Below are 12953 nucleotides of genomic sequence, written 5' to 3' on the forward strand. Positions count from 1 at the left end.
GGGTTATAAGCTTCACAACCTCCAAGAAAATCGACTGAATTTGACTGGTTTAAGGCATTGGAAAACTGCAGTTTGTTCCTGGTCAACACAGATGGAGTAAAGTATTTCAATTAACATTTGTAAGTGACCATTTTGCATTTGAGAAGAAGAGAGCCTAGAACAAAGCACAGTTTGCTCTGGGGCAACTGCAGTGGGAGTTTCAGACACGAGTTGAGTTTCTGTACCAAAACTGAAAGCAGTAAGGTGATTCTTCGCACACAACTTAACTTTGTGTGCAAGTAGGAGGGAGGGAAGCTGGCAGAAAACCAGACTGTAAAACTTGTGCATCAGGCCACATGCCGAGGATGATCACTGAAGTGCAAAATGGTCAGGTATGCCCCTGTGAGCCAATGTACTTGTGTAAGAAGTAACCTTTTGTGCTGCTACTCCTACAGCTTTTTGCTGGTTTTGGCACCCGTGTCAGCACAACACACGGTACAGTGACTCGCAGGTGGTGCTGCGTGGGACCATCTATCTGACAGAGAGCTGACAGGCCGGCTGATTTTCAGTGCAGAGGGAGAACTAAAACTAGACCCAACAGGGCGGGCAGACAGGGAGAAAGAAGCTGCTGAGTTAAAATCTGGATCCAAGGTCTTCTGTTTGTAGAAAGGTATTTGTGGGGGAAAGTGTGGGGCGGCTGGAGGTACCTGATGCACTCAGCAGAGGCTGGCCATCTTGACAGACAGCAAGGGGAGAGGAGGATGCAGTGGCTGAAATGCTGGGAGAGGAGTGAGCTTCATACTGATGGGTGAACAAGCCAGGAAAGGGTAGATAATGGAGAGGACAAGTGGGGTGGGGTGGGTAACACAAAAGCTGAACTAACAGTAATCCCAGAAAAAAAACCCCAGGAGTTGATAGCAACTAAGTTGTGGGTAAGAACTTCGTAGGCTGAAGAGACCGAAACTGTGGGTTGTTGGATGCTTGGGGAAGTCAAGACATCGAGAGCAGCAGGTAGGTGAGCAGCGCTGGGGGAGCACGAGCGGCTGTGGGGCAGCAGCACGACGGGGTAAGGCCCGGGAAAGGGGGGGCTCTGTAACAGGGCTCGTGGGGCAGGAGAAACACAAAGGGACCGGTGGGGGCAACACACCCGCCCAAGGTACGGCCAGGGGTGGTGACCGTTAGCTGCTTCCAGTCTGCGAGTGGGGCGGCGTTCCTGGCTGGGAAGGGCCCCGTCGCGAGGCCACGGACTCAGACGCCGGTGAAAACGACTCTGGGGCAGCAGCCGCGGCTGCAGCGGTGCCAGCCCCCGGCCGTGCCCGTGGCGCTAAGCGAGGGAGCGCCGCCCCCGCGTCTGTCAGCCACGCTGCCACCGGCGCGACCCCCACCGCAGCCCGCCCCACTCTGGGGAGCCCGGGAGCAGCGTGGGTCGTACTCGCGGGGCCGGCCGCGGCCGCCGCCTGCGGCCAGGAGGGGAAGCGGGGCGGCACACGGCCGGGAGGCCCCCGCCCCCGCACTACCGCCGAGGGCGGCCCGCGGGGCTGCGCCGCGCCGCTCCTCCTTCGCCGCTCCGCCAACCCCGCAGCGCCGCGGCTGCCCCGCCCCCGCGGAAAGAGGGAGGAGCCACTTCTACGATGCGGGGAGAAACCTTAAATAGACTCGATCGTTTCCTTCCTCCATTGCCATCTCGGGGCACCTAGGTAAGTGGTTGCTTATTGTTGTGGCTCGCGTTCTCCTCAGGCTTGCGTGGGGGGGCCAAGTCGTCTGTTTTCTACAGGGCCTGCGCTGATTCGCCTGGGACACCCCCGCGGCCGGTTGCGGCGTGCAGGTTGGTCCCGCCCCGCCTGGCGGGAGGAGGGAGCGCAGCCGTGTCTCCCGCGGCGGGTGCTCCTGCAGGCGGCTGAGGTGGGCTGCGGGTCGGGCGCCAGCGCGGTGGGTGGCGAGGCGGCAGGCCGCCGCGGTGGAGGCGGTGGGAGGACGGGCAAGCGGGTAGATGGGCAGGCGGGTAGGTAGGCAGACGGGCGGAGTTTACCTTCCGCGCCATCACGCCTTATGGGGGCGGGGGGGGAGGGAGGGAGCAGGCGGGCTTCGCGTCCGTGTGGCGGGAGCCCTGCTGGTTGGGGAAGGGGAGCTTCGGCCGCGGCGGGCGAGCAGCGCCGAGCCGTGTGTGCGCGGGGGCGGGCGAGCGGGGGGCGGGCGGCGCTCCCGCCTGCGTGCGGCCCAGCGCGGCCCGCGTGGGTTTGTGTGCAGCGTCGGAGCCGCGGACATGCCGCGCGCGGGGGCTGCGGGCGCGACCGTGGGGCTCCCCGAGGGCTCCCGGCGGCGGTGGGAGCAGGCGCGGCGCGGGGTCCCTCGGCAGCCGGTCGGGAGCGCGCTGTTCATGTTTCTCATGTCTTGCCCTTGACTCCGCTCCCCAGCCCCAGTGTGTTTATTCCGACAGGGGTAGTCGGACGGCAAGCAGCGTCCCGGTGAACGCTGCAGAGCGTCGCGTCCGGGAGCAAACATGAGCCGCGAGTACAAACCTGGAGACTTGATCTTTGCCAAGATGAAAGGTTACCCCCATTGGCCCGCCAGGGTAAGGCGCCCCCTCCCTCCCCCGCAGGCCGCAACGCCCTTCCGCGCGGTACCTGGCCCCTGCGCCGCCTCCCCCGCCGCTGGCGCTTTGTGCCGCAAGAAGCGCCTTCAGACACCTGTGGAGAGTAATGCGGCTCAACAATGTCGCACCTTCAGCCTCGCCTCCTGCCAGGGAGGGCACGGTTGCACTCCCGTGGTTGGCAGCGACTTCTGAATCGCACTGCATATCCTGTGCTGTGCTCTGGCTTGCTGTTGTCTTATGCTTATCTTGTGTCCCTTCTCCTGTAACAGACAGACCTCTCTAGGAGTCGTTAGTTGGCCTAATTTGCATAGTAACTTTTAGAAGTGAGGGGCGCTGTATGGTAGCATGATGCTGGAGCTCTGCAGGCACCTAACTGTATGGAAATACTGTTCCGAATAATTGTGCTTTTTTGAAAAAAAGAAAAACATAAAGTTATGGCAGGGTAACTCTTAGTCAGCTGTTCCTACAGTGCTGCTTCTAGCATAACTGAAGTGTATGCGATGAGTTGTCCAGGCCCTTTTTTGCCCTCTCCCTGGGAAGAGCCTTGGCAAGTTCTGTGATGGCTGTAGGTCATTTGCCAGTTGTGGGAACATAGATAAAATAATTATGAGATACATAGAAAAGGTGCTGGCTTAAGAATTTTTTTTGTAAACAGCTTATTGACCTTTCCTCTTTGTTGTAGTTGATATTTTGGGCTTGGGCAAGTTACCAGCTCTCCCCAAGGGTAGGAAGTCTAGCTGTTACTTATGCTCTAAGAGGGACAGTAGTTGGGTGGAGTTGAATTGTGCTTTTTACCTGTATATCATGTCTCTCACTTGTAAAGAAAGTGGTCATGTGAAAAGTGTTGCCGTAACATAAAGTGGTGTAATTTCTTATTGTTGGTAAGTCTTTGATTTTTGTTGTATTTTTTTGATTTACAGTTAAAAAGAGATCTTGAGACCTCCTTTACTTCTCTGTAGCTTTTTTCCCCTTTTACTTATTTTCCCCTAGACTGTTCTTAAATGTTACGTGACTTGAGTAATAGTCTGTCTTTTCCTTAGGTGGATGAAGTTCCTGAAGGAGCAGTAAAGCCACCTGCGAATAAAATGCTTATTTTCTTTTTTGGCACCCATGAGACGTAAGTCTGTTATATTTAAGGGTTGTATTATTTTCATTGTAGAATGCCATGACAAGAACTTAACTGCTTGTCTGAGTGCAGTGTATTTTAAACTATAGCATTCAGTAGCAGACCAGCTCTTCCTAAATTAATCCTTTGACAAGACATGCTTCTCTAACATTTGCTTAAGCTATTTAAGGCATTGGTAAGACCATAACCATACCATGTAGACTTTCCTTGTCAGAAGAAAAATAATTGTACCCACAGTGGTATGACTGGTAGGTTTTTGTTTCTTAAATAATGGACTTTCATTATAGTTTCATATATCCTCAAAATTCTTAACACTAGATTGTCAAAATGCAGTAAGGCTGAGGACAATGAAATAGGCAAAATTTGAGAAACAGACAAATAATCATGTATTATGTTTTGGGGTGTTTTTTCTGGAGAGGTTTGGGGTTGGTGGGTATTGGTTTTTTATAAGATCTGGAGAGAAAAATGAGGCAGTGCAATCAGCTTTATACCTGCAGTTTTCAAAATACTTAACTTTGGGTACTTTCAGCCATGCTAGCATTTTGAATTTGTATAGTGTTTACTTTGAGGGACTGTATTTCTTCCACTGCTAAATTTGATTGTAAATATGCTGAATTTTATGCAGTTCTGTCTTTTTTGCAAATTATGCTACTTTATAGCATGACTAGTTGTCCTAATGTAGATTTCTAAGACTTCAAAGTCAGTGCTACGTTTCTTGTCTGAATCTTTTGTTAAAAAGAATCAAAACCTATAATGGTGTGGGTTTAATTCTGTGCTTTTTCTTAAGGAAATGGCAAATGATATTTAAACAGGTCAGAGATAGAAGTTCTGTGTACAAGTACTCCTGTTTATTGCATTTAGAGTTATAAAATGATTTGGGTTGGAAGGGACCTTGAGAGTTCTAACTCTCCTGCCATGGGCCAGGACACCTACTAGACAGGTTTGCCCAAAGCCCCATCCAGCCTGGCCTTGAACACTTCTGGGTATGAGGCTCTGACCAACCTGTTCCAGTGTTTCACCAAACTCACAGTAAAGAATTTCTTCATAATATCTAAAATAAAAGAGGATAGGTTTAGACTAAAACCACTACCCCTTGTCCTATTGCTACAGGCAGTACTAAAAAGTCTCCCTGTCTTTCTTACAAGCCCTGTGTAGGTACAGCGTGGCTGCTATAAGGTCTCCTTGGATCCTTCTCTAGGCTGAACCACCCCAAGTCTCTCAGCCTGTCTTTATAGGAGAGGTGCTCCAGCCCTCTGATCATCCTCATGGTCTTCCTTTGGACTTGCTCTAACAGGTCCATATCATTTTGTTGGGGGCTTCAGAGCTGAAAGTAGTATTGCAGGTGGGGGTCTCATGAGAGCAGAGTAGAGGGTGAGAATCCCCTCCCTCCACCAGCTCGCCATGCTTCTTTTGATGCAGTCCAGGACATGGTTGGCTTTCTGGGATGCAGGCACACATTTTTGGGCCATGATGAACTTCTGTTCCACAAGCTCCCCTAAGTCCTTCTTTAGTCCTTCTTGTCAGGGCTGCTCTCAATGCATTCTGCACCCAACCTATATCGATACTGGGGGTTGCCCTGACCCAGGTGCAGGACTTTGCACTTGGTCTTGTTGAATTTCATGAGGTTTGCATGGGCCCACCTCTCAAGCCTGTCCGGGTCCCTCTGAAAGGGAGGAAAGGCTTTGGGTTTTTTCTTCTTTTTCTTTATCTTACTAAGTATTTATTGAAATTGCCTTAATCTAGTACTTCACATCTGTCTTTTAGTAAGCCATGCTAAGACAAGATACATTGCCCTGTTGAATTAAAGAGTAAGCATTCTCTACTCTGTTATAACTTGTTACTTGTTCTTTGTTTTAAGAAGTGATTTCTGTGATTCTTCTGTGAAGAAGACTTCTATATGTTTGGCTTGTATGCCCATGCATTTCTTTAACTGTTACCATCTTTCAGTATATTGAAAGTGTTGCTTTTTCTTATTCTGAAATTTTGTTTTAACTGGATTATTTTTAATTCAATTACTTAGAAGATTTTCTTTGTTAGCTTGGAGCTCTTTTTTATCCTTTAAATTGTTCTCTTGCCTTACATTGTCCAGATTCAAAGATTTTTTTTATTAACATTTAAGCCTCTTTTTTTTTTCCTAAGAAAGCAGCTGCTTTTTCTGTTTGTTTGTAAACTACTCAGTTTTTAATTGTTCCCGTTTTACAGTAGTTAGGTGTCTTATCAGCTTCAGTCTGAGATGCAGCTTTGGCTGTTTCTTGCTCAGACACTCAATGCCCTGGGAAACAGGGGTCCCGTATGTGTGGTGCTAGTAATGGAAGACTTGAGCTGTTGAAGGCAGAAGTTGAGAAAACCAAAGATGCTTATGTAGCAGAACTAGTTGTTGCAGTAGTAATGAATTTTGTATCTTAATAAAATTTGGTGCTTACTGCTTTGAAAAAACTAACCATTTAAACTATGAAATTTTTTCTTGTTTGTTCTCTCCTTAAGGGCATTTTTGGGACCAAAGGACATATTCCCTTACCTTGAAAATAAAGATAAATATGGCAAACCAAATAAAAGAAAGGGTTTTAATGAAGGTTTGTGGGAAATCGACAACAACCCCAGAGTGAAGTTTTCTCATCAGCAGGTAAGAGTCTGCAAATGAGTCTGTATGTAGAGGCTGCAAATCTTTGTTGCTGTGCTGTTGTGGGGAGTGGGGGAGGGAAAAAGGCAAGGAGTGTTTCCCAGCTGTAGGGTAATGAATTAGTGCTGTTGTTCAGCTGTGGGTTAGACCAGTTGTGTTTTTTAAAAAATACTTTAAATTTAATATTTGTCATAAGAGGTGGAAGGTGTTTAAATGGAGATACCTGTTTATTGTAGCAAGCTTGTGACGAATCATGTGGACAGTTTGGAAACACAAGGCTAAAAGTTTTAACACTTTACAGTATACATCAAGTTTTACTTACAGCTATATATATGCTTATAACTATGTCTATTTCTCAGATACTTAACTTTGGAACTATACAGCTGTGCTTGAAAAGTGGTAGTTTTTTTGAATCTCAGTCAACTACTTCTTTCTGTCCTCTAAACCCAAGTGCTTTTCTCCACAAGTATCCTTGTAATAAAGTAATCCTTAGTGTATAGTATTATCCTTCTAGTGGTTGGAAACAATGTGATGCTTGAATTTTGCCCCCAAACTGTGACTTGACTTCCTTGATTTGCTCCTCATTTCATGCTTTCTTGGTAAATCTTCCAGGCTTAAACTGGAGCTATGCAGTGCTGCCCATAGAAAGACCCAAACTTAATCAAGAAATTGTCTTGCTCATTTTCTTTGCCTACCTGCTGTGAACACTTTGTAGCCTCTTGGTTTTGCAGTGTGCACTGGACCCTGATCACATTGCCTTGTAGGGAAAGCTGCAGTAATAGTAAAAAGAATTGGTTTCTTTTGGTATTACTTCCTGCTCTTGCAGGATGTGCCAGATTGCCATTTTAGCACCAGTGAATCCCTGCTTTCATAAGGTATCTGAAGTTACTATGTTTCTAGTTTGAAGGAGAACATGGATAAAGAGTTTCAGAGTTTCTGAAGTAGAGTTGAGAGGTAAGATAATGTATTCCAGATGTGCATTTTTTCTGCTTCAGAATATGGAAAGATGCGGATCCCCTCAGCACAGTGGGAAGGACTTCATTAATAAGGGACAGATTCTTTCTGATATTGCAGAATGAGTCTGTATACCTTCTTTTTTCTTTGACTGTTTAGGAGAGATGTGGGTGGCTGAGGCAGTTGTGAACCTTAAGTGAGGTGTATGTTACCAGTCATTCTAACAAGGTGAAAATCGGGGTATAAACAAGCTTGTCTAATACTTTGTTTCGCAGCAGGAATCAGTAACTTCATTAAGCAGTGCTCTGCATTGCTTGTGTAGCATGTCAGACATTCCGAATACATTTCCAATTGGAAAGACACAACATACTGTCAAGAGATACTTTCAGACTGCTTTCCTAGTCTGGCAGCTTTTCTGCAGGGTAGTCCTTTCCACCTTTTGAGTTCTGTTCAGATACTTCATTCAACTTCAGTGGCAGATCCTACACAGATGCTTCCTGTGAACTGGTCAGGTTCTGTCTTATAGCCATTGGCTTGTTCTTTGCTATTTTTTCCCCCCTGTTGCTTTGTTTTTAAAAAATCTTTTTCTGCAAGTTGTATTGAAAATCGGCTCCTATAAGTGAGGCTTGAAATTACTAGAAAAAGAAACTGCTCTTAGTAGGAATGTTCAAACTGGAATATTGTGTCCAGTTGTGGGCTTCTCAGTACAGGAGACACGGACATACTGGAGAGAGTCCCATGAAGGGCCACAAAGATGATGGAGCATAACATCTCTGCTCTGAGGAAAGCCTGAGAGAGCTTAAACTATTCAACCCTGGGGGAGCTCAGGAGAGATCCATCAGTGTATACAATACATGAAGGGAGGGGGAAGAGAGATGGAGCCAGGCTTTTTTCAGTGGTGCTTAGTGACAGGACCAGAGGCAGTGGGCACAAGCTGAAATACTGGAGGTTCCCTCTGAAAATGAGCAGGTGGGTTTTATTGCTATGAAGGTGGGTGAGCATGTGTGGCATATGATGCTAGAGACATACCCACAAGCATGGGCACAGGTTGCTCAGGGAGGCTGTAGAGTCTCCATCTGTGGAGATAGTCAAAAGCCATCTGGAAATGGTTCTGGTTGGCCAGCTCTGGGTGTCACTGCTTGAGCAGAAGGGTTGAACCAGGTTGAATTACAGAATGAAGTAATACAGTAAACTTGCACAAATTTCCTTCTGAATTTTAACTCTAGCTTTAGAAAGCCTTTCTTTTGATAGACTTCTCTTTCTAGCCTGTGCTGTGCATTGTTAAAAAGTTGGAGTAAATTACAGAATGGTTGGGGTTGGAAGGGAGCCCTGGACCCCTGGAGATGATCTAGTCCAACGCGCTGGTAAAGCAGGTTCTCCTAGAGCAGGTTGCGCAGTCATGTCCAGGTGGGTTTGGAATGTCTCCAGAGAAGAAGACTACACAGCCTTTCTGGGCAGCCTGTTCCAGTGCTGTGTCACCCTCGAGTTCTTCCTCATATTCAGATGGAACTTGTGTTTCAGTTTCTGCCCATTGCCCCTTGTCTTGTCAGCTGTCACAGCTGAAAAGAGCCTGGCCTTATCCTCTTTAACACCCACACTTAGATAATGGTATGCATTCATAAGATCTCCCCTCAGTCTTCTTTTCTCCAGGCTAAACAGGCCCATCTCTCTCAGCCTTGCCTCATAAGGGAGATGCTCTAGTACCCTTATCTTGGTAGGCCTCCACTGGCCTATTTCTAGCAGGTCTGTGCCTCTCTTGAACTGGGGAGCCCAGAACTGGGCCCAGCACTTCAGGTGTGGCCTCACCAGGGCAGAGTAGAGGGGCAGGATAACATTCCTTGACCTGCTGGCCATGCTTCTCCTGATGCGCCACAGGATCCCATTGGCCGCCTTGGCCACCAGGCCCCACTGCTGGCTCAGGGGCAGCTTGCTGTCCTCCAGGACTCCCAGGCCCTTTCCCGCAGAGCTGCCTCCCAGCAGGTCAGCCCCAGCCCGTGCTGGTGTGTGGGATTATTCCTCCCCGGGTGCAGGACCCTACACTTGCCTTTGTTACATAAAGTTCCTCTCCATCCAACTCTCCAGCCTGTCCAGGTCTCGCTGAACAGCAGCACAGCCTACTGGTGTACCAGCCACTCCTCCCAGTTTTGTGTCATCAGCAACCATGCTGAGGGGACAGACTGTCCCTTCATCCAGGTCACCGGTGGATGAATTGAACAGGACTGGACCCAGTGCTGACCCCTGGGGAGCACCATGGCTACAGGCCTCCGGCCAGACTGTGCTGCTGATCACAGCCCTTAATCACATCTGCCAGCACTCGCAGCACTCGGGAGTGCATCCCTTTGGGGCCTGTGGATTTGTGGGTGTCAGGTTTGCTTAAGTGAGCTCTAATGTGATCTTCCTCAACCAAAGGAAAATCTTCCTTTCTCCAGACTTCCTCTCTTACCTCCAGGGCAACTGGAGGGTTAGTCTTGAAGCAAAGGCGGCATTCAGTAACTTCTTGCCTTCTCAGTGTCCTTCATCATCAGGGCACCCACCTCATTCAGCAGTGGGCCCATGTTTTCCCTAGTCATCCTTTTCCTGCTGATGTACTTGGAGCCTTGTTTTTGATCTCCCTTACCAGATTTAATTCCAAATGAACCTTAGCCTTCCATGTTGCCTCCCTGTGGTTCTGAACACATCCCTATATTCCTCCCAAGTGGCCTGTCCCCTCTTCCACATCCTGTAAACCTTATTCTTTTGTTTGAGGTTGCCAGAAATTCCTTGCTCGTCTATGCAAGCCTCCTACCTCCTTTGCTTGATTTCTTATTCATATGGATGCATTGATCTTGAGCTTGGAGAAAGTGATGCTTGACTACTAGCCAGCTTTCTTGGACTCCCCTACCTTCTAAGGCCCTAAGCCGTGGGATTCTTCCAAGTAGGTCCTTGAAGAGGCTGAAGTTAGCTTTCCTGAAGTCCAAGGTTGCAGTCCTCCTTGTTGTCATACTTCCTCCACTTGGGATGCTGAACTCTGCCATCTCATGATCACTGCAGCCAAGGCTGCCCCTGATTTTCACACCTCCAAAGTCTTCCTTTGTTTATGAGTACAAGGTCCAGCAGCATGCCTCACCTCATTGGCATCACCACCTGCATCAAAATATTATTGTCAATGCGCTGCAGGAACCTTCTGGACAGCGTGTGCCTACCCATGTTGTCTTTGCAGGGACATAAAGCTAAATCAAGGCCTTAGTCAGCATTTAGCCAGCTCTTGTTACTTGTGGGCAGTTCTTGTTGGTGCTGAAGGAGTACATATGCAGCTGACTGGCTTTGACAGTCTGTAAAATTGGGATCTAAAACAGAGTAAGTGTTATTTCATGTGAAATAGAACTGCCGATAAGGGTATGTTTCAGAGATAGCTTTACTATCTTTGTCAGGTTAATCAGTCAGGGATCTTCCATGGTTTTTCACAAAGCACTACTTTTTGGGTTTAATTCTTAGAATGTCAATATTATGTCAGTGTTCCACCAAAGATTATAGATGAGATGGAGGAACATCCCACTTTTCCAAGAATAAGAAAATTGTAGTGTGATGTTTGGTTTTTGTTTTGATTTTACTTTTTTCAGCTTATGTGCTGAAATTAGCTTTATTTATTCAGTACTTTGCAGGATAACATACAGTTCACAATGATGACATTTGAGGTACTTTAAAGTTCTTGTTGGTTTCCTTGATGTTTTGACTATGTGGCAGTTTTCCTGTTCATGAAGATGTTGCTTTAGCATCCTATTCTCAAAGTGGAGAAACAATTACGTACAGTTTCTCACTTCTAGTAAAAAGGGAAGGATGCTTATCTGCTTGATAACAGTCTCTGTGGCTATCTTGATTAACAGCTAAGGGTTTTCTGAGGGGTTGGGCTTCTGTATATTTTGTTTGGGGAAGGAAGTTTTAAGACTGCTTGATGCAGGTATTTAGTCAGTTTTACTGGGAGTTTATGGGGAAGCTGATACCTGTTTTAAGGGTAGCAGAGTGGTTGAAATTGGCTTCTGAGGCCTTCCTTCCCATCTTTGCCAGAGGAGTATGGTAAGGCAACAGAACCACTCGTGTTGGGGGCTTTGGCACAGTTTACCCATTTCACATAAGCTTTTGTTACTGGTTCTGGTAACATGAAAAAACAAATGTGTAGGAGAAAACACAGCAGCTTCCCTCCAGCCAACTCTGCTCACTAGTCACCAGTCCCTTTGTTGCACATGGCAGTTGGTCCCTTGGGTGAGGAGATGGCAGTGCAGGAGACTGATGCTACTGTGTAGGGGTTACTTTGCTTCTGCTGTTCCTCCTTTCTAACTCAGTTGCTCAGGTGTGGGCTTCTCTGTGGGCTGCCAACCCTTCTGTCCCTGCTCAGGCAATTCCTCTGGAATGGAGCCTGGCTTGGGTGACCCCTTGGGTGCCTCCTGCCTTGGCATCTCAGTTGGCTCAGTGTCCCTCATGCCCTGCACAGGCATCGTGTCTGTGTCAGCAGCCCCTTCTGCAGCACCTTCAGCCCTTCTCAGGCAGGTGCTTCTCTCCTCAGTGATTCCCTTCCCACAGTGGTGGTGTGAAGGCACTGTGCATTCCTGGCGGGCAGGTTTGGGGGTGTGTGGTGTGTGTGGCTCCGTTTGCCTGTTGCTGAGCCAGCTGGAACCGGTTTTGACCAGCTCAGGGCAATCCTAGGCTGGGTTCCACACAGGTGGCTGGCAGTAGGTGCTGACACCTGCCTGATCTTCTCCCACACACTACACCAGGGAAAATGGCAGTGTAGGCAGCAAGTGATCTCAAAAATGAAGTAGTTGTTTATGAAGACTGAGAGGAAAGGTAGGTAACATAAGCATACTGGCAAGACACTGTTTTTCTAACTATATATTAGTATATAACAGCCTATTAATATGTTGCAGCATTCAGTACACATTGGTGAGTGGAAAAGATTTTTTTTTTAGCGAGGTCTGAGATGAATGAATGTAGTTGAAGATATTTCTTCCATCTCTATATTTGATCCACATGCAATTCATTGGGTTTAGAAAATATTCTTAAGAGTTAAGTGAAGCACAGTTACTGGACAGTAGCAGGGAAGACAGTTCAGTTGTCAGAGCCTTAAAAATTCAAGGGGAGTAGATAATTTCGTGTTTGGCTACACAGCAGGTAAGGTCAGAGGGGATTGGGTAATCAGATGGCAAAGTTGGGCTTTTACTCTGGATACAGTAATAATATTAAAGGGACAGACTTGTCAGCTATTCATATAGAGGAATTCACTTGCATGTTTCCCCCCCTGTTCTTTTACTGGGCATATTTTGCCTTGATAAGTTCTTCCGAGAGCTGCTTTTTCTGTTTAACTGCCAGAACTGGCTGGAATGTTCTGAAAGCATTATTTATACTTTGCAGATGTTGCTTGTAAATGCTAGTAAGGGAGGTGGAGGGCAGAAGGGAGCTTGTGGCTTGGGCTTAAATCCAAACCCACTTCCTCAGTGCGGGGAAAAAATTAAGAGTCAGGGGCATTCTGCCAGCTTTGTTTGAAGGAGGTAATGGTGAAGATTGAGAACGTGATACATAATGTAATGGAATAAAAGAGTAATTTTAGCTTTACTTTCTGTATTTCCATGTTTCAGACTTGATGTCTCTAGCTTTTATCATGATCTCTTTTCTGCTTATGTTTTCAGGAGCAGGTAGTTGGCTCATTT

General features: G+C 47.3%; 1 protein-coding gene across 4 annotated transcripts in view; it reads left to right on the forward strand.

Annotated features, from left to right (window-relative positions):
• The first annotated feature begins 1540 nt into the window (after positions 1–1540).
• PSIP1 (PC4 and SRSF1 interacting protein 1) overlaps positions 1541–12953 on the forward strand; it is a 40471-nt gene continuing 29058 nt past the window's right edge. Inside the window, exons 1-4 of one of the 4 annotated variants that reach the window (XM_013302551.3) lie at positions 1541–1676; positions 2417–2551; positions 3613–3689; positions 6183–6321. In XM_013302551.3, coding sequence (XP_013158005.1) covers positions 2480–2551; positions 3613–3689; positions 6183–6321 — 288 coding nt within the window. In that variant the 5' untranslated portion in view covers positions 1541–1676; positions 2417–2479. Of the gene's footprint in view, positions 1677–1756; positions 1882–2393; positions 2552–3612; positions 3690–6182; positions 6322–12953 lie in introns of those variants that run through there. The other 3 variants (XM_013302552.3, XM_055791062.1, XM_055791061.1) reach the window with 3 other exon arrangements.

This window comes from Falco peregrinus, chromosome Z (assembly GCF_023634155.1).
Source record: "Falco peregrinus isolate bFalPer1 chromosome Z, bFalPer1.pri, whole genome shotgun sequence".
In the NCBI taxonomy this organism is placed as follows: Eukaryota; Metazoa; Chordata; class Aves; order Falconiformes; family Falconidae; genus Falco; species Falco peregrinus.